This window comes from Calonectris borealis, chromosome 33, assembly GCF_964195595.1.
Source record: "Calonectris borealis chromosome 33, bCalBor7.hap1.2, whole genome shotgun sequence".
NCBI lineage: Eukaryota > Metazoa > Chordata > Aves > Procellariiformes > Procellariidae > Calonectris > Calonectris borealis.
Genome location: NC_134344.1, coordinates 988,115 through 1,005,557, shown reverse-complemented (window position 1 = coordinate 1,005,557; position 17,443 = coordinate 988,115). Strand labels below are relative to the sequence as shown.

At 54.5% G+C, this 17,443-nt stretch overlaps 2 protein-coding genes across 14 annotated transcripts; one reads left to right on the top strand and one right to left on the bottom strand.

Annotated features, from left to right (window-relative positions):
• Nucleotides 1-112: 112 nt before the first annotated feature.
• Nucleotides 113-3,446, top strand: LOC142074190 (killer cell lectin-like receptor subfamily F member 1). Of its 2 annotated transcripts, XM_075134711.1 has the most exons (6): nucleotides 113-212; nucleotides 872-964; nucleotides 1,380-1,589; nucleotides 1,949-2,103; nucleotides 2,554-2,669; nucleotides 3,323-3,446. In XM_075134711.1, exons 1-6 carry the CDS (start codon nucleotides 113-115, stop codon nucleotides 3,444-3,446), a joined length of 798 nt encoding a protein of 265 aa, XP_074990812.1. The 2 variants fall into 2 exon arrangements, with proteins under 2 accessions (XP_074990812.1, XP_074990811.1); XM_075134710.1 differs by lacking the exon at nucleotides 113-212 and having other exon boundaries at nucleotides 856-964; nucleotides 1,380-1,556.
• On the bottom strand, nucleotides 3,029-15,675 carry LOC142074184 (C-type lectin domain family 2 member B-like). Of its 12 annotated transcripts, none has more exons than XR_012670547.1 (10): nucleotides 13,769-15,675; nucleotides 12,288-12,416; nucleotides 11,943-12,097; nucleotides 11,573-11,688; nucleotides 10,792-11,474; nucleotides 10,062-10,305; nucleotides 8,900-9,111; nucleotides 8,489-8,770; nucleotides 7,524-7,622; nucleotides 6,009-6,149 (listed from the first exon to the last, which is right to left on the bottom strand). XR_012670547.1 is itself a non-coding variant. In XM_075134698.1 (9 exons), the coding sequence occupies exons 4-9, from the start codon at nucleotides 6,011-6,013 to the stop codon at nucleotides 3,941-3,943; spliced, it is 621 nt and encodes a 206-aa protein (XP_074990799.1). In that variant the 5' UTR covers nucleotides 6,014-6,149; nucleotides 7,524-7,622; nucleotides 8,489-8,770; nucleotides 8,900-10,018; the 3' UTR covers nucleotides 3,029-3,940. The 12 variants fall into 12 exon arrangements, 1 of the variants encoding a protein (XP_074990799.1); XR_012670550.1 differs by lacking the exon at nucleotides 10,062-10,305 and adding an exon at nucleotides 6,373-7,437; XR_012670555.1 differs by lacking the exon at nucleotides 10,062-10,305 and having other exon boundaries at nucleotides 13,769-13,864; nucleotides 14,529-15,675.
• Nucleotides 15,676-17,443: the final 1,768 nt, after the last annotated feature.

Genomic DNA, 17,443 nt, shown 5'->3' with positions numbered 1-17,443 from the left:
GCTGTGACTCCGGACACAAAAACCACCGCCACTGCCGGTCTCTCTGAGCTCGCTTTTGCTCCAGGGGGAAAGAGGAAAAAAAAACAAACCACCTCTGTTGGCCTGAAGCTTAATGCCACAACAGCAGGGACCAGCGGTGGCACTGACCACCATCTACACCAAGCCAGATGCGCCACCGCGCTCAGCTCCCGGCGGCTGCGGGAAGCTTCCCGGTAAGTGAATTTGCTCGGTGCCTTTGCACAGCGGACGCTTGGGCTCCTCCTGACCTCACTGGATTTCTGCTCGGTGATGGAGGGGGTTTGGAGGAGCTGATGTCCCCGGTGCTGCCAGAAAGGGAAGCAGAAAAGCACTGGGAGGAAAGAATTTCCTGCGCCTTTTCCATGTGTTTCCTGAGCTGGCAGGGGCCAAAAACCCAACGCTTCGCTCTCTAGCGGGTTTGCTGCCTGTCTCCAGCATCGGGCAGAGCAATAGCACAAGCGGGTTTCTTTTCCATAACCTGATTTTCTTGGAAAAGGGAGAGAAATACAGCCAACCCCCAAGGACACCGCTACCCCTCCGTGCAGAGCTTCATGTGCTCGAGCATCCCAAGGGCTTTGGGTTCTTCCCTTCCCCAGGGCACCTCTGCAGCACGAGGAGGAGAGGAGCTGAGCTCCCAGCTCCGAGGCTTTGCAGGTTTGCTCGCTGCAGCTTCCCCGGACAGGAGAGCAATGTGGGTTTTCTCGGCTTTGTTTCTTCCTCAGACGCTTGCAAGGTTTTCTCGCTAAGCAGAGCGACATGGGGGGACCTGCCTGCTGAAACAAAGGGTGTTAAAGACAGGGCAAAGCGCACAGAACTGCTTCTTCCCTCCCTCCCAGTATGGGTCCTTTTGCAGGTCCTCGGTGGTGGTACTGGGCGCTGCTGGGAGCTGGATGGGTCGGGACTGCAGTCCTGGCAGGCGTCGTGCTGTGGCTGTTGCAGCGACACGGTGAGTGGCAGGGTCCGTTATCCAAAATGGTGAAAATCTCCCCAAATCCATTACATCCCAGCCCCTGCCTGGGCTGGAGCAGATTTCTCCTGTATTTCTAGCAGGGAGCAGCTCCTGGGCCACTCCCGCCCCTGGCAGTGGCTCTCCCCAATGGGCAGGAGGGGTAAAGCTGCCAGCATGTCCCCCACGGACGGGCTGATTTATGTTTTTGGAGCCTGTCCCGATACAGGTCCCTCTCCCCACCCTGATGGTGGTTGCAAAGACCCCCAGGGGTCCCCCCAAAAGAGTCCTGACCCCAGGCAGCACCTTGCTCCATCCCCCAGGGCTGCTTTGCACCGGGGTTTCACCCCAGCAATTCCATCCTCCGGCTTCGACAGCAGCACGATGCTGCGGGTCAAATCCATCCTTATTTCAGGTGGAAACGGCCCCATCCTGAGCCAAGGCATCGAAGCCCCGGCCAGCACATGCTCCTGGGAAACCTGCCGGACCAACACCAGCCGACGGGACATCCCGGAGTCCAAATGTTCCCTGAATTGCTTCCAGCTGCAGCTGAGACAACGGCTGTGTGAGCAAGGAAGCCACCAGGCAGCAGGTACCGCGGGGCTGCGGATGGAAACCCCACCTTGTTAGGGGTGCTGGAGGGTTGTTGTCTCCTTTCCACATGGGAGAAGGGAATAACGAGGCCAGGAACATTGGGAAAACCCCCCAAGACCCTCCCAATCGCTGTCCCCATCCACATCACCCTCTCTCCCTGCACCACCCTATGTCCTCAACACCTTCCTGTCGCTCCTCTTGCTTTCCCCCCATACCAGGGGAGAGTTTTCCCAGCACACATTTTCCAAAAATTCACCCGGAGGGGCTCAAAGGGCAAGAAAAGCCTCGAGTGTCCCAGGGGGGTTGCAAGAGCCCGGTGCCCCCAGCTCTGCCCTTCATCCCGTGGCACCCAGGGGACAAAGGACCACTCACACTCATCCTCTGCCGCAGGCGTCTTGGCTTGCCGGCTCTGTCCCGCAGGCTGGCAGCCGTTCGCAGCCAAGTGCTACTGGGTTTCTACAAAAACCGAAGCCTGGGAGGTGGCGGAGGCCAACTGTTTGTACCAGCGATCTCAGCTGGTCATGCTGGAGAGCGTGGAGGAGAAGGTAAATAACTGCGGAGGGAAAGGCTCAAGTGTTGCCCCTGCGTTTGGCTTTTTAAGCTTTGCTTTCTACAAAAAGCCACACAACCTCCAGACTGTGGCTGCCCTTTCCTCCCTGGCTTGCAAAGCACCCAAACCCCACGCTGCCAGGCAGGATTTAAAGAAAAAAAAAAACCAAAAAATCCCCATAAATCTGAGCTCAGGGGAGGTTAAGGGAGAAGGGCAAAAAACATGCTGCCCCATGCACGGGCTGCCAGGCTCCTCTATCACCCCAAAAAAACCACTGTTCCCCTGCCCATCATCTCCAGACCACTCTCCCACCTCTTTCAAAGCACCCACCGACTTCTCCAGCCCCCAGTCTGCAGCTGGGATGTGCCAAGCTCATCCCAGACCAGATCCCCACGGGCAGGATCAGGTCTCTACGCAATCCGAGCTTCCATCCCTCCTCTCCCAGGCTTTCGTCGGGGAGATGATCGGAAACACCACCGGAGCCTGGATGGGGCTGAGCATCAACCAGAGGAGAGGGGAAGAGTGGACGTGGTGGGATGGATCCCCTTTACAGAAAGCCTTGTGAGTGCCTCCCCGCTCCGGTTCATGAGCGGGTTGCAATAACCACATCCCATATTTCCCAGTCCAATGCTCACCACAGACCTGGCTGCTCCCAAAATCCCTCTGGAGCCGGCAGCAACGCTCACGGGAGCGAATTAAACAAGAGCGACACGGGATCGGTCTCTGCAGCGCGGCTGCTAAACAGGGAGAAGAGAGGAAAAAGCAATTAAGCCGTTATTCCAGATTTACACCCAAACGCAAAGCGCAAAGGTGGGGAAATTTCAACCGTTAAAAAGCAAGAAGATTGCCCCAGTGGTAAGATTTTTCACGCGAGGGTGCTGTCGTAGCCACAGTGACCCCAGTATATAGAAAAAAGGCAGTTTCTGATAGCGCTAATATTTATTAGACCAAGTAGTACACACACGGGGGGTCTGGGGAGGAGAACCAAGTTTTTTGGGGAGCACAGGCTCCCCCAACACTTCTGCTTCCCCGACACAGCTGGAAAAACAAGAAGCAAACGGGTGGTACATGCCCACGCTTGCAGCTGAGCTGACAACTGCTGACTCCGTTCAGGTTTTGGGGGGGGAAACACCCTAATAAGATAAATAATGTTACTGGAAACACAGCGGCCACGTGCAGGCCGCCAGGCTGATCGCCATCCCGGTGCTCTCTAGGTCTCCGGTGCTGGGTCCCAGGAAAGCGGACGCTTGTGCCGCGATTCGGAGGGGTCAGCTGCACTCCCACATCTGCAGCGTTCCGTTGCACTGGATTTGCCAGAAAGAGGTCACCGAGATTTAAACCGGAGGAAACGACACAAGGAACAACGGGACAGACTCTCGTCGGGATGCCAAAAATACATCCCAGAGGAGCAGTTCGGTGGCTCCGTGGCAAGGCTGGGATCTTCTCCCAAGCCAGGGGGGACTCCAAAGCAATTCTGTTTCATTTCTCCACTTTGCCTTTCTGCTCCTTGCCTCCAGCTCCTCCAAATCCACCAAAAAACAAAAGACAGCAAAACCAGGACTGAGCTTCACGGCACGGCAGCTGCCGGCAAAGCAGGGAGTTTTCCAAACCTCTCGAATATTCCCAAGTCTCCCTGCAACTGCAAAAGCTGGAAAAGACACTGGTCAGACTAAATAAGGATCCTTTGGTCACAGGTCCGTGTCATTGTCATGAGGAGTTTCTGTTTTTGTAAGCTAAAATTAAAATAAATCTATACCATCGGGACGCTCACTACCATGTTGTGTAGGGTTAATAGCAGCTTGTGGTTGATCTCCTCTGCCGAGAGGGAAATTTCAGGTGAAATTCAGAAGGATTTCTGAATCTTTCCGAATCCTGCTGGGGCGCTTTTGCGGGTGGCTGCAGACGGAGTATTTCATCTGGGAGCACCAGTCGCTGCTGATCCCGTCAAGATCAATATAGGCACATTGTCCCTTGCCCCGGACATCGAACCTGCACCAAACAGCAGAAGGAAAACTCAAAGGGAAGCAAACGAGTTGCTTTCAGCCGCAGGTCGGCGGCTGAGCATCCCCTGTACGGGTTAACGGTGCTGCAAGGAGCAGGGACCACCCTTCCCAGCAAACAACCCACCCCATGAAAAACAAAAACTCCCTCCCGCTCCACAAAGGAGGGAATATTTTCAGTGGCTTGGTCCCGGGGGGGTTCATCCAGGGATGCCCTCAACCCCCCGCCAGCATCTGCATCCATGGACTGCGGTCGAGGTGCTTGAGCTCAAGCAAGAAGAGTGGCGTTTAATTGCTCCCACCTCATTAAATTTTTATATATATGTGGCTTCTTGCATTCAATCCCTGACCCATCTCAGCCCAGGACATGGTTACGTTCTCCAGAAGAAGACGGGACGTACAGGTTGTTGAAGAGAGACCTGTTGAACCATTTCCAAGGTCCAGAGCCTTCCCTTCGGAGACCGACCCAGTAGTGCAAGGAATTCCCATAGCGCAAGAGGAAACGCTAGAGCGGGGAAAAAGCAAGCATCGTATTTACCTTCACACTATGCCCTCCAAGGGAATCCCAAAATCTGCTTCCCAAAAGCCACTGACACACCAGTTCCTCAGGGATTTCTCATTTACCAGCTCCTCCTGGGTGTCGATGGTGGCCAAATGGGCTCTGAGAGAAAGGCAAGAGATCTGACTCCTGTTCCAGTCCGCTTCGTCCTCCACAAAGTAAAAGCACTTCTCCCTGTACCCGATCCCGTTTTCCGGGCAGCTGGGAAGGACGGGAGAGGGGCAGGATGGACAGGACGGGCATTTCTTAGCTGGAAATAAGCAGAACACGTCCTGGTGACTTACGCCGCTGGATTTTTTCCAGGAGAGGAGAGGACTTTGGTGGTGGGCACCTCCACCCTCAGCCCTTACCCGCCAGCGCGATGATGGTGAGAAGCAACGCTGCTACGACCACGGTGACCCCAATGGGGACCTTTTTATCTTTAATGCACTTGAGGCTAAAACCTGGGGACAAACTGCATGGAAGAGGCATGAAAAGCACCCCAACACCTTTAAGTACAGTCCCAAAGCATGTGGGGGGGCCACAGTGGGGTGCAGGCTCAGTTCAGGGGGTGCATCCCAGTGCTTTCATCAGCCTCCAAGGATTTTTAGGGCTGCGTGACCTCATTGCATCCTCTCCATCCCCCCTCAACCACGAGAGACGGCCACCATCCCCCAGACCCACAGCTTGGGCTGCCCTGTGCCTCCTGCAGCCTGCAAACAGCTTTACCCTTCTTACCGCCTCCTCCCCCTCAGCCCAGCTATTTTAACCAAATGTTAGCTGCCCACGTGACGCTAAGCCAGCCACGACCTCCGAAACAACGTCCCCAAAACAAGATCGGTGCTTACTGGTCCCTTCCTCCACTCTCTGTTGCGACGGCATCATTACAGCGGTCAAGTCTTCGCCTGTGCAAAAGCAAGAAGCCCGTGCAAACAAAGCAAGTTACCGCTCATGCTGGGAAGTTATTCAGTAGAAAATGCCCGACCTTGGGTATTTTTCTCCCAGGACAGTCAAAGGAAAAAGCAGTATTTCATCTGGTTTACATGCATGGCAGGAAATGAAACATGATTTCTGCCTTCAAAGAACCAGGACTCACTTTGTTTTTCCAAGCCAGCCTTGATTTTATTGCTTTCTGCTGGCTCTGTTTGCCCTGGAGAGGTGTTGTCTCAGGCGTTTTCAGCTCCAATCCCCACCCCAGGACCCTCAGGTCACCCCACGTGGTGCTGGATGGCCCTTCAAACCCACGTCCCCCAGCCCAAAGCACAGAAACCACCCCCTCATCTCCCCATCATATGCAGGGCAGCTCTCAAAACCTCTCGGAAAGGGAATGGTGCTCACGTACCTGCATCACGAACAGCTTCTGCCATCCCTGGCGCCGTGGAGGGGACAGCAGCACCCTCCAGGGACAAGCGGGTCCCTCAACTCCACCAGCCGCAGCCCGACACCAGGGACCAGCCAGGTCCTTCTCCGTCCTGGGGCTTTGCCACAATTCTCCTGCAGTCACTAAAATAAAAAGACAAAAAGCTCATAATCCCCCCAAAAGCTCAGTGCTGCTCATCACAACACTTTTTTTCTAAATTTCTTATTTTCCTCAAAGCTCCTTTTCTCCTTTTTTTCACGTCCCAGCCTGCATTCACGCTGAATTATTGCTTCTCAAAACCTCCCACGACAGCACATTTTTCTACGTTCTTGCAAACTGTTTTTCTAAATTCTTTTGGTTTTTGACCTTTCCCTGGACACAGCCTTTTCCCAAAGCCCAGGGCAAAACATTAACAGATTCAGATCTCTTCTCAGACAAGCAAAACTGTTCCCACAAGACCTATTTGTAGAACATTCACATTTGCAAGAAAAGCCTCACAGAAACAGAACAAGAAGCCACCAATGCAAAACAGAAAAACCTGCAGATGCTGTGTCAACAAGCCCTTGAAGTCACCAGCAGCTGCAGCTCCTCTAACAAAGAGCTTCCATATTTACTAAAAGTATATGTATACAACCCTAACAGGTGCACAGCTGGTGCTCCTGTTTAGTATCAGCACTGTAAATACAAATTACCTTACCAGCACCTGCACTTTGGACCTTCCTCAATTTGCAAATATTTTCCAGGTAAGAACAACCTTCACACATTCGCAAAGGTAAAAATCAAAAGGCTATTTTTTTCTCCCCAAACACTTGATTTTGAATAGGGTTTAATCGATGTAGCACTTTGCCGCTGCCCCCAACACCCAAAACCAAATGACTCCAGGCTGCGATTTGGTGCGTTTTGGAGTAAAACAGCAGGTGATGGAGGAAGAGGAGGAGAAAAGACACCAAGTGGGGAACAGAGAAACTTGCTCATCAGAAAATACACCCAAATACACTGCGCTTGTGGGAAATAAAGGACTTCTGTGTCCCGAAAAGCACGTGAAAAATATTACAGGCGAACATTGTTCTAGTTCATGGCCTTGGTAGGGGGAAACATTGCTGCCCGGTGAAGCAATGTCTTTGCAAGTGGCAGGCGGAAATAAATCAAAGGCGCATTTGTCTAGCGCCCAAAGAGCGAGGAATCCATGCAGCGAACGGGACTGAATCCCTTGTGCCCTGACAACACCTAAATACTGCTGCAAAAAAAAAAGAAAAATCCACCTTTTATCTGCAGGGGTATTCCACGCAGCGAGGCGTCACTGCAAGGAGACACCCTGGGGTCACCAGGACCCCAAAGTGGGACACGCAGCCTGGGTTGAGCTGGAGCAGGAGTCCCGGGGAGAAGGGAGCAGAGTGCCGAGGGAGAAGATGCTAGAAGGTGGGAAAAAACCTGCCCCCAAATGAAATTAGGAGGTTCCCACCTGCGGGGCTTTGCAAGGCAGCCCCAGCGCCCATCTCTGCAGGCTCCCAACTCACCCTCCGCATGCTCAAAGGAAAATGGGCTTTTCCATGTCAGCTTCCTAGTCCAAACTCGCAGGGAAACTGCTGCTGAACTTGGTTTCCAGCTTCCAGGAGCTGCCAGGAGAGGACAGATAAGCTCCCACTGAAGCAACCGACCTCCACTGCACGTTTTTAGTCCGTGGTAGAGAAAAAACTGCACATTTCCCCCCTCCATGCCCACAGCCTCCATCCAGAGGAGGGATTTAAACACACACAGGGATGCTCTCTGCTTCCAAGCCCCAAATTTATCCCCTACCTGTAGTACTGGGGTGTTTAGTCTGGAGAAGAGGAGGCTGAGGAGAGACCTCATCGCGCTCTACAACTCCCTGGAAGGAGGTTGGAGCGAGGTGGGGGTCGGTCTCTTCTCCCAAGTAACAGCGATAGGATGAGAGGAAATGGCCTCAAGTTGTGCCAGGGAAGGTTTAGACTGGACATGAGGAGAAATTTCTTTACTGAAAGAGGGTCAGGCCTTGGAACAGGCTGCCCAGGGACGTGGTGGAGTCCCCATCCCTGGAGGTATCTAAAAGACGTGTAGATGAGGCGCTTAGGGACATGGTGTAGTGGGCATGGCGGTGTTGGGTTGACGGTTGGACTCAATCTTAGAGGTCTTTTCCAACCTTAATGATTCCAAGATTCTATTCTATGATTCTACTGGAGCAAGAATCCAGGAAATTGGAAACAACTAGAGGCATCTAATAACCGATACCAAGCAGCTGCCAAAACCCACCCCCTCCACATGCTTTCCGTGGTCGATCACCTCTGTCTGACCAGTACTGTTGCCGTAGGAACCTCCTTATCACTGTTCCTGTGTATTTTTTTTTAAGTTAATCTCACATCCTCCATCCCCCAAAGCCAGATGAGGAGATGGGGGAGCGGCTGCATCCCAAACCCCAGCCAGGCTCTGCTGGGAATTGCAGAATCAGAGCAAAGCTACAACCCACCGGTGCTTACAAGACACCCCCGGGTTGGATGCTTTTGGGGTACAGCAAGTCAGATGCCATCAGCATCAATAGTGGTTCCTCTGCTCCGACTTCACAGCTAGCGTGATCGTTAGGGGCCCGGAAAAGCTCACGCAGCTTTTCCACGATGTAGTGCACCACACCAAGGGATGAAGCCAGACAAAGGCACGAGCTTCAGCAGCAGTAACAAATGATTTCAGCAAGTCTTTGTACAGTTTTCCCGGTCAAGAATTCCCATCACCCTTGGATTTGGCACAGCAATACCTGGAATTGAGAATTAGGCTCGAGTCCAAACTTGCTTCACCCAGATCCAGCCCAAACCTCCCACCACACAACGCTCTCCCACCCCCTTTCCTTGAGGCTTTTACCCCTGGCTTGTGCCCCATAACTCACTGCTTGGTCCAAAGGTCTGGAAGCCCACCAATTTCAGCTCTCCCGGCTCCATTCCCGATCGGCTCAAGGCTTTTCAGCCCACGCTGAGACGCGGCATTACCCCGGCGGCAGCTGGAGGCAGGTTGGCATCCTCGGATTGTCCAGCCCAGGGTGTCCTTGGGATGGTGATGGGCTGAGAGTCTCTTGGGAGTTCCTATCCTGTCTCTTATCTTCTACAGAGAAACACAAAGGGGACATAAAGCTTTTTATACATTCTCCAGCCAAAAAAAATTAAAGAAATAAAGAATAAAAAAAAAAATAAAGAAACATTTGACAAAGGCAGATCAGCAGGTGAGCCTTCAGGATTGCCTAGGAGCAGTCACGCATGAAAATAAAAACCAGAGGAAGCGTTCCACCCCCAGCACCGTCAAAACAAACCAGCTCAAAGCCAATTTAATCATTACAGCATTTAATTTAATGACTGCATTTACCACTGCTGATCTTCCTCTACTCCCTCCAGCGCCCATAAGGGCGGCGGGGAGGTGAGAGCTGCTCCAGCCTTTGTACCTCCGTGTCCTCCAACCCCCCCCAAAAAGGGGGATGGAGGCAGAGACATCTCCCCCCCTTGGAGCTTTGTTCCCTTCTTTCCTTTCTCCCAGCTTTTTTTGCACCATCCTTAAATGACTCCCATCCGCTCACACTCCTTTTTGGATTAAACCAGTTGCTTCAGTAAATTCCACCAAGAAAAAAAAAAAAAACAACAGGGGAGGGTGGGCAGCAGGGATGGCATCAGCTCAAAACCATCCCCCAAGCGCACCAGCTGATGCTGCCCACCCTCAGCCTCTTCACCCACCAGCCGCGAGAGTGACACGGACGGTCTTTAGGTGACGGATCCCATCCGCCTTCCCCACAAAGAGACATTTACCAGCCCCCCGGCGAGGGCCTCTTCCCTACTTGAGAGGTTCAGTTCCTTTTACAGAACAAGTGTTTAAAAAAAAAAACCCAAACACAGGGCCAAAGCTACTGCCATCTGCCACAGCTGCTGCCGGGTGACAGTAAAACCACTTCTGGGCTCAACAGCCGGAGGGTGATGCCAGATTTCAGGCCCCCCCATCATAATTGCGGAGAAACAGGGAGGAAAGAGCAAGCAGAGCTGGGGAACAACAGAGGCGATGTTTTGTACCCGATGGAACATGGTGGTTTCTCTCCCCTTTGGCAGCAACCTCCTGTTTTCAGCACGAGTTGGCGTGACGAGATGCCCCAGGCAGGAGGAGGAGCCCGGGGATACGCGTGTGTCTGCGCAGCGGTGTTTGCTTGTGCAAGGCTGCGTACGGGGGCTCTCAGGGCCCCCCTAATCCTCATCCCCCCCACAAGGTGCTGCTGCAGGAGCCCCAGAAGCAGCTGTGGGTGGTAGGGACAAACCCAACCTGGATGGGGGATGAAGAAACCTCACTGCACCCCCTGCGAGGGCAGCGATGGTGGGGCTATGTGGAAGGGTGGGCATCAGGGCTGCTGCAAACGGCCCCTTCCCAGTGCTCCCAGTCCAAGCATCCCAGTTCAGGTGGCCGTTTTCATACAGTGGGGACGGGAGGCAGTGCAATACCACGGGGCAGTCTCACCGAGCTTTGCGGCTTGCTCTGAGCTCGGGAAACCCTATTTTTGGAGGTTTATGCTATCTGGAGAGGCTCTTATCTCTTCCCCATCTCCCCTGACGTGGCAGCTGAGGCTTAGGCTTGCAGCCGTCCCCATATCCCATGTCCCCTGTCCCCCTTCTCTGCTCAGCAAAATAGGTTTCGGGTGTTTGCCCTCCCTGGGCTCTGGTCCAGGCACCACCTCACTTGCTGGGGTTTTAGTTTCAGATTTCTTTTTAATCCCGCCACCCCTTTTTTCCTTTTTAACCCTAACACTCTCACCGCTGCGCTTCCTCTCTGCCTTTGCAATAGCACTGTGCCACGAGCATCCGTCTCCTCCGCTGCCTGTCCGTCCTTTCCCGGCGTGAACCGCCTCCTGGGTTAGTTGTGCTGTGCCTGAGCTGAAAGCGTGACCTGAGGATGGGGACGGTCCAGAAGGAAGATTTGAGGGGGGAAGAAATCCCCAAGGCATCTCCCCAGGGGGTTGGATGGGGGCCCTGGTGCACCCTGGAGCCATGCAAGGGTGCGGCAGGCGCAGGGGCAAGTGCTGCCGGGCAGAAAGGGAGAGGTACAGCGTGCACGAGGGCGTGCACGTGGGCGTGCGTGCACAAGCAGGCTTGTCTGGTACAGAAGGATGCTCCTTCCAGCCCCCACCGTTAGCAAACTTGCTTAAAAACACCACACGACAAAGCCCTGCTAAGGTCATTATTAATCGGGGCAGGAGATGGTTGTTGCACAACAACGTCAGCACCGGCTCCCGCATCCTCCCGCCGAGGGCCTGATCCTGGCCCGTCCCCGAGCGTCTCTCCCGGCCACAGCCCAGCTTGCGGTGGCCCCCGGCTCAGAGCCCAGCGGCTTCTTTCTGGCAGATCCACTCCAATGCCGAGCTGCAGCTGTCCGAGCTGATCCTGTCCCCCCTCAGCACCCCGCAGGTTCTGCCTTCATCCCGGGAGCTCAGCTGGAACCTGCGGGTGCGGGAGGGAGCCCGTGTCACGGCATGAGGGTCCCCCGGGTGACGGTGGAGGTGCCCACCCCGACACCCATCCCTCCCCAAAGCGCTCACCAGCTCTGGGCCAGGCGGGAGCCGTTCAGCCAGGTCCAGCCCTTCCTGGCGGAGGGGAGGGAAAGGCCGATCCAGAAGTAGCTGCTGCGTTTCTCTACAATTTCCTTTACAAAACCCTGCATCGGGGAGAGGGCAGGGGGTGACGCCAGCGTGCCACCCCAAAACAGGCTCCAGCCTGTCCCCGCGCAGCCCCCGTCCCCGTGTCCCCCACGCGCTGACGCTGGCAAAAGCACCCCCGAGGTTTGGGCACGGGGGTGGGTGCTGAGCCCAGACTTCTGGGCAAGCCCTTAACCCTTCCCCAGGTGCCACCAGCCCCTTGGGTGCAGACCTGGGACCCGTCCCACATCCCCGATGCCATCGGTCCCTTTACCAGCTCATCCTGGTCCCCCGGCATCAGCAGCTCTGCACCCCGATTCACGCAGTCCCGCTTGCTCTCGCTCCAAGGCTTGATCCCGTCGGCAACCCAATAGCACTTGGTCCCGCGCAGCGCCCAGCCCGTGGGGCAGAGCTTGCACCCCTCACCCTCTGAAAGACAGTCAGGGCCACCAAGAAGCCACCTCGTCCCCTGGACATCCAAAGGACAAGTGTTTATGCCCTGTTTGCTCGCCAGGAACACAGGGATGCCCCGAGCTTTGCTTGGTTCTCCAATTTAGGGGTGCTTCGAGTTTTTGGGAAAGCTGATGGTGCGGAGATGCCTCGTGGCCGGGGCAGTTACCTTGCAGCTTTGACGAGCAGAGACCTTTCCTCAGCTCCGAGCGGATCTTTGCCAGCGTGGTGTTGCCATCTCCGACGTTCCCGCTCCCGTTTCTGCAGTTTCCTGGGTTCTCCGACTGTTGGGGGAGAACTGCAAGGGAAAGACGGAGCAGGGGAGAGGGACTGGCTCCCCCAGGCACGATGCCCCCCCAAGATCTACCCCAGCCGGCTGCAGGGAAGGGTCTGGGATGGATCCTGACACCAAGAGGGTGCTCAGAGCCCTCCAGCCCTCCCCTCATCCCTCCTGGTAGCTCAGCTCCCCTTCAGCCTTGCCCTGAGCATCTCATGGCGGGGGAGAATTGGCCTCGGGGTCCCAACCCACAGCAGACCCCAGACCGTCTGCTTTTGGGGTACGGGGTCACCACCCCTGAGCTCATCCCCCCATTTGGAACCGTCTCCACCCCACTGCTGCTCTGCACTGGCAACAGGATGCGGCCCCTCCACCCCCTGCATGAGATAGCACACGAGATACGGAGGCTGCAGAAAGCCCCGAAGCCTCTGACCACTACGGAAGCGGCCTCTCCTGCAAAACAAGCCATGCCAGCCTTATCTGGGCAGCCCAGAGGGGCCTGACGCAAGGGTGAAGGGCTCTTCACCACCCTCTGACCACGCTTTGCAGCACCTCGTGCGCACAGACACCTCCAGTCCACATGAACAGCTCCCAGCAGATTTATTTTGGGGTCTCTCCGGTACTGGGCCCAGACAAGTTCAAACCATCAGCCCCAGATCCACCCCCCAACAGGGAGAGCGGATCCCCACAAAGCCACCGTGCCCCGGCTGGCAGCTGGGACCCAAAGTTGCTCCCACATCCTGGGAGCATCACCTGCGTTTTGCAGCTCTTGGCCCCGTGGAGAGCACGGTCCTCAGGGAAGGTCAAGCCTGATCCCTTTGCTCCTTCCTCCACACCCCCTGCACCCACAGCTCAAACCCACACCCGGGTCCCTCCCCAGCAAAAGATCCACTGGACCCCTTGGGAGGACCTTCTCCCTCTTGGGAGGACCTTCTCGCCCAGATCCATCAGACATTTGAGTATCCCTTCCACCTGCTTGGCGTGGTTTGGGGGTGCTGTGGGTCAGGGCAGCGTCAGATGCCACCAGCCACATCACAGGGGGCACAGGACTGATTTCAGCAGGGCTCCGTGTCACCCTGAGCTCGGCCACGGCATGTCAAATCCTGACCCTGCCACAGCTGAGAAGTTTCCAGTACTTCCCCCTCGCTGGTCAACCAAACGAGTCAAGTCTCCTCCACCCATCAGCTTGAAGAAATTCTGATTAAAAACCCACTTTCCCCACGTGGGTCAGCCAACACGGATCATAAAAAGCAGATTTGCCTCCTACACAAGCACCTGGGCCAGCACCCCAGCAGCAGGGACCTGCTCTCTGGATTGTCCCCTCTTTGGATTGTCCTTTGGTTGTCCCCGTGCCGCCAAGCAGAGCTACTCACGCGAGCATCCCATCGCGACCACGGCCACTCCGAGAAGGAGGTTCCCAGTCCAGCCGGCCCAGAGAGCGGTTCGGTGCCACCGAGGACAGCCCGATGCTGCAAGGGAAGGAGTCGTTAGGAGAAAAACACCGCCCCAATCCCACATCCAGCGAGCCAGGTCTGCAGCGCAGGTTTGGGCTACTTTCTCCCCAAAAAGCAGCTCAGAGCCTGGCAGCCCTCCACGGTTCTGCCGCTGGTTATTCGTCTGCGTTTCACCGCTGCCGCCCTGCTCCATCTCACACTGATCCCGCTGGCACTGCGGTAAAGTTGCTCGCGATGAGGTTGGCTTGGTTTTACCCAGATGTCCAGGACTCCAAGCATCGGGAATTTCATGGATGTTAAAAGCCATTAGAAACCCAAAGGGTTAAGTCAAGGTGGGAGATGTGCCCCACCACGGCATCCTTCCTCCGCACCAGGGCAAAACTAACTGCTGAACCTGGATGACCAACCTCTCCAAGGAGAATTCATCTGACCAAGGTTAGACAGCCCCAGCCTCCCCCAGCTCCATCCTGCTCAAGGAAGCACGGAGGCAGTTGTCCTCCCTGCAGAGCTCAAGGCCAGGCAAAGCCCATCCGTCCTCGGCTCTTGTTTCACAAGAGGGAGGTAGGACGATGCTTCTGGATAAAGCCAGAGCTCACCTTGACCAGCAAAGGTGGATTGGGGATTACGAGTCAACATCGGCCTAGGAATAAAACAGCAAAGGAGGAACATCTGATTCTACCTCAACATCAGCAGAAAGTGGCTTCTGCTCAGCCCTTTGAGATCAAAAGGGATGTGTTTGGTGGAGATCATGAATTCTTGCAAAAAAGAGGGTGCAGGGTGTTGACTGAAGAGGGCCTCACCAGGCAGAGGTCCCTTCCAGAGGAGGCAAGAGCAGGAGTTAAACCTTTTGCTGTTTTATCCACAAGCTAGAAACTAAAAGCCTAGAGTCAACAGGAAAACTAGCGTCAGCAGAAGAAGAGCGTGATGCACCACAGCAAGGCAGCAGGAGAAGGAAACAAGACGGGATGTGAAACACCACAAGTGCAGGAAAGACCGACCAGGACTCTCGAGCCATCTAAAGACACCAGCTCCCCTTAAGCATCACAGGTCTCCTGAGAGCGGCTGAATTCGGGCAGGTTTGGAGCCTTTGCTGGCTGGGGGCGGGGGAATTTCTTCTTCCATCGTGCCAGGAGAAGAACGGTCCCTTCGGATGGCTTTTAGGAACCAGCCCCTGAAGATGCACTTGGTGAGGTGGCCGAGTCCTGTCTCAAAAGCTTCAGGAGTTCGGTTTTCAGAGTTCAGCCTCTCCACGCAAGGACAATGTTCAAACGGTCAAGCTGGGGGCAGCCAGGGCTTAAAAATAATCGTGCAAAACCAAGGCTTGATCCCGGCAGGGCTGCAGCCGAAGCAGCCGCACAAGGAAGGATGAGGGAGGCGTAAGGAGGGCAACGCCGACCCCAAGGGCAGCTGCAGGCAGAAAAGAAGCCGTGGTATTTAACCCCACGGCAGCAAGCGGTAATGCAAGCCCGCTTGGTTTCCACGGTGGAGGAATCCCATTTAATTGAGGCACGGTAGGACTCCGAGCACGGAGTGAAACGGTGACCCAGCTTCAAAGAAACCCTCCAGCCGTTTCAAGACAAAACTACCGAAGGGATCCCAAACAGCAGACGGGATCCCTTATCACACCACCACAGCCATGGGCCCCTTCCCCTCCCTGCAAGACCCGGAGGGTGGGACTCTCCCAACACAACCACAGCCCAAAAAACAAATAAGAGCCCCTAAAACCCACGATGCACTTACTGCCAGGCTGAGGAAGCGAATGCAGCTTCCTGCAGCGTTTCCCAGGACCGAGATCCAGGTCGGCATAAATAATTTCCCCAGCCATAGCGGGAGAGGCGAGAGGACCACCAGCCGCGCCTCTCGCTCGAACAGTGGCAACCCAGCAGTCGGCAAGTCTGTTTTTTCTGAGGTTTTTCACTCCTCCAGCTCAGCTTGGCGAGCTTCTCCCCAAGCTAGAGGTCTGCGAGGAGAAGCGTGAGCCTGTGAACGCTCGTCAAGCGGAGCAAGATTGCAAAAGAGGGTGTTCGATGCACTGGCCAGCCGGAAAATGAAACTTTACGTCGCTTCTGTTGAATTAAGCCAGGGAAAATGCGTTCAGATCAAGGGACAAAACATCTGATTGAATGGAAAAGGCTTCTTGATGCTAAGTCGAGTCATATTCATCTAAAGTATCAAATGAAATCTCCCAAACAAGACACCTTTAATAACAAAAATAGCCCAAACAAACCCAAACTATGTGGTTCTGCAAATAGACAGTTCCAGACTTCGTTCCCCTCTGTCCAAATTAGTTATTTTGGATGAAAAAATAAGGTGTCATTGCAAGAATGATGCAGAGACTCTGCAATCTCCCAGAATATTCCCAGTAGGATGGTAAGAATTGTGATTTTTATGAAATTAAATAAAGCCAGATCCCTTCCACACTTATCTCCTCCCTTTAGCTACCCGAAAGGTGTTTTCTAGCCTTAGTCACTCCTTCTCCCCACCCAAACCTATTCCAGCATCGCCGCCTTCTCCCTGTTACCGATTTCCCCGTAATCCCAGTTTTTTCAGCCCGGCTTTGAAGCACGCCGCCATTTCGCTGCTCTGCGGAGCAAGCAGGTGCCAAAAAGCCTGGCAGACTCTTTGGAAACAAGGGGTTAGAAATGAGCCCTTCAAGGGGAAAGGATGGGAAATGTTCCAAACAGCTCAAGAAATCCGTTTGGTTTTCCTTCATTCCTTGTTTTCAAGTCACTTCCAAGAGACAGTCAGCTTCTCCCTTTGGAAAACGGGATGGGACTAGACTAATTAGAGGGCAGGAAAGGTAGGAAAGAAAACACAAGCCCAAAGTTACAGAAAATATACCTAAAGGTGTGAGATGACATTCTTACTGGTTTGTTTGGAAGACTTGCTCATCTTTTCCTGCACACAGGCCGAGAAACCCCACACAAGGATCTTCCAACCCCAGGGAGGCAAAAGCCAGACTCTCAGCAGAGGAGTCAGATGCTTCCGGACCTACTGAAGCATCCAAAAATGAGGTATTTATCCCCATTTAGGAGAAAGTGGTTTCTCTGAAGAGCAAAACCACTCCAGACTTGCGACGGGAGCACAGGGGGGGTTTGATTGCAACCCACGCCACGGCCAGAACGGGGGGACCTGAGCAGGGACTGTCCCATCACGGTCTGCTCTGCACACATCCCATCTCAGCATCCCCACCTACTGCCTGCCCGGAGCACGCAGGGAAAATCCTGGGAGGATTTGTCAGGATATTTTCTTTGGGAGAACTGAATGCAGGAGGGGCTGCAGCTTCTCTACAAGCAACAAACCTTTTAAGGTTTCAGCAAAGCTTTCTGCATCCAACCCGACCGCACAGAGGCAAAGCGACAAAAAAAAAAGAGAGCAGCGAACACTGCAAACTTTACACTGCAGCCTCATTAAGCTCATTTCATTTTGCAGCTCGGAACAGCAAACCCAGCACACTGCTGAGCAAGATTCCTCCCCCCGATAGCAACAGCAGCTCGGAATTAAGCGGTGTGGGGAAGCTGGATGCTCAGCCATGCTGGTTGCTCTAGAGGGACCAGTTTAACCCACTGCCTCCAGTCCAGGTTGAACTGCAGG

What these genes read in the sequence shown, in the direction of transcription:
- LOC142074190 (XM_075134711.1), top strand. Translation starts at nt 113, where the DNA reads ATGCCACAACAGCAGGGACCAGCGGTGGCACTGACCACCATCTACACC. An exon ending in GTGGCTGTTGCAGCGACACG is followed by an intron (nt 965 to 1,379) that starts GTGAGTGGCAGG and finishes TCCTTATTTCAG; the next exon opens with GTGGAAACGGCCCCATCCTG. An exon ending in TGGAGAGCGTGGAGGAGAAG is followed by an intron (nt 2,104 to 2,553) that starts GTAAATAACTGC and finishes CTCCTCTCCCAG; the next exon opens with GCTTTCGTCGGGGAGATGAT.
- LOC142074184 (XM_075134698.1), bottom strand. Translation starts at nt 6,013, where the DNA reads ATGGCAGAAGCTGTTCGTGATGCAG. An exon ending in AGAAGCTGTTCGTGATGCAG is followed by an intron (nt 5,552 to 5,988) that starts GTACGTGAGCAC and finishes GCTTTTGCACAG; the next exon opens with GCGAAGACTTGACCGCTGTA. An exon ending in GAGAGTGGAGGAAGGGACCA is followed by an intron (nt 5,111 to 5,494) that starts GTAAGCACCGAT and finishes GTTTGTCCCCAG; the next exon opens with GTTTTAGCCTCAAGTGCATT.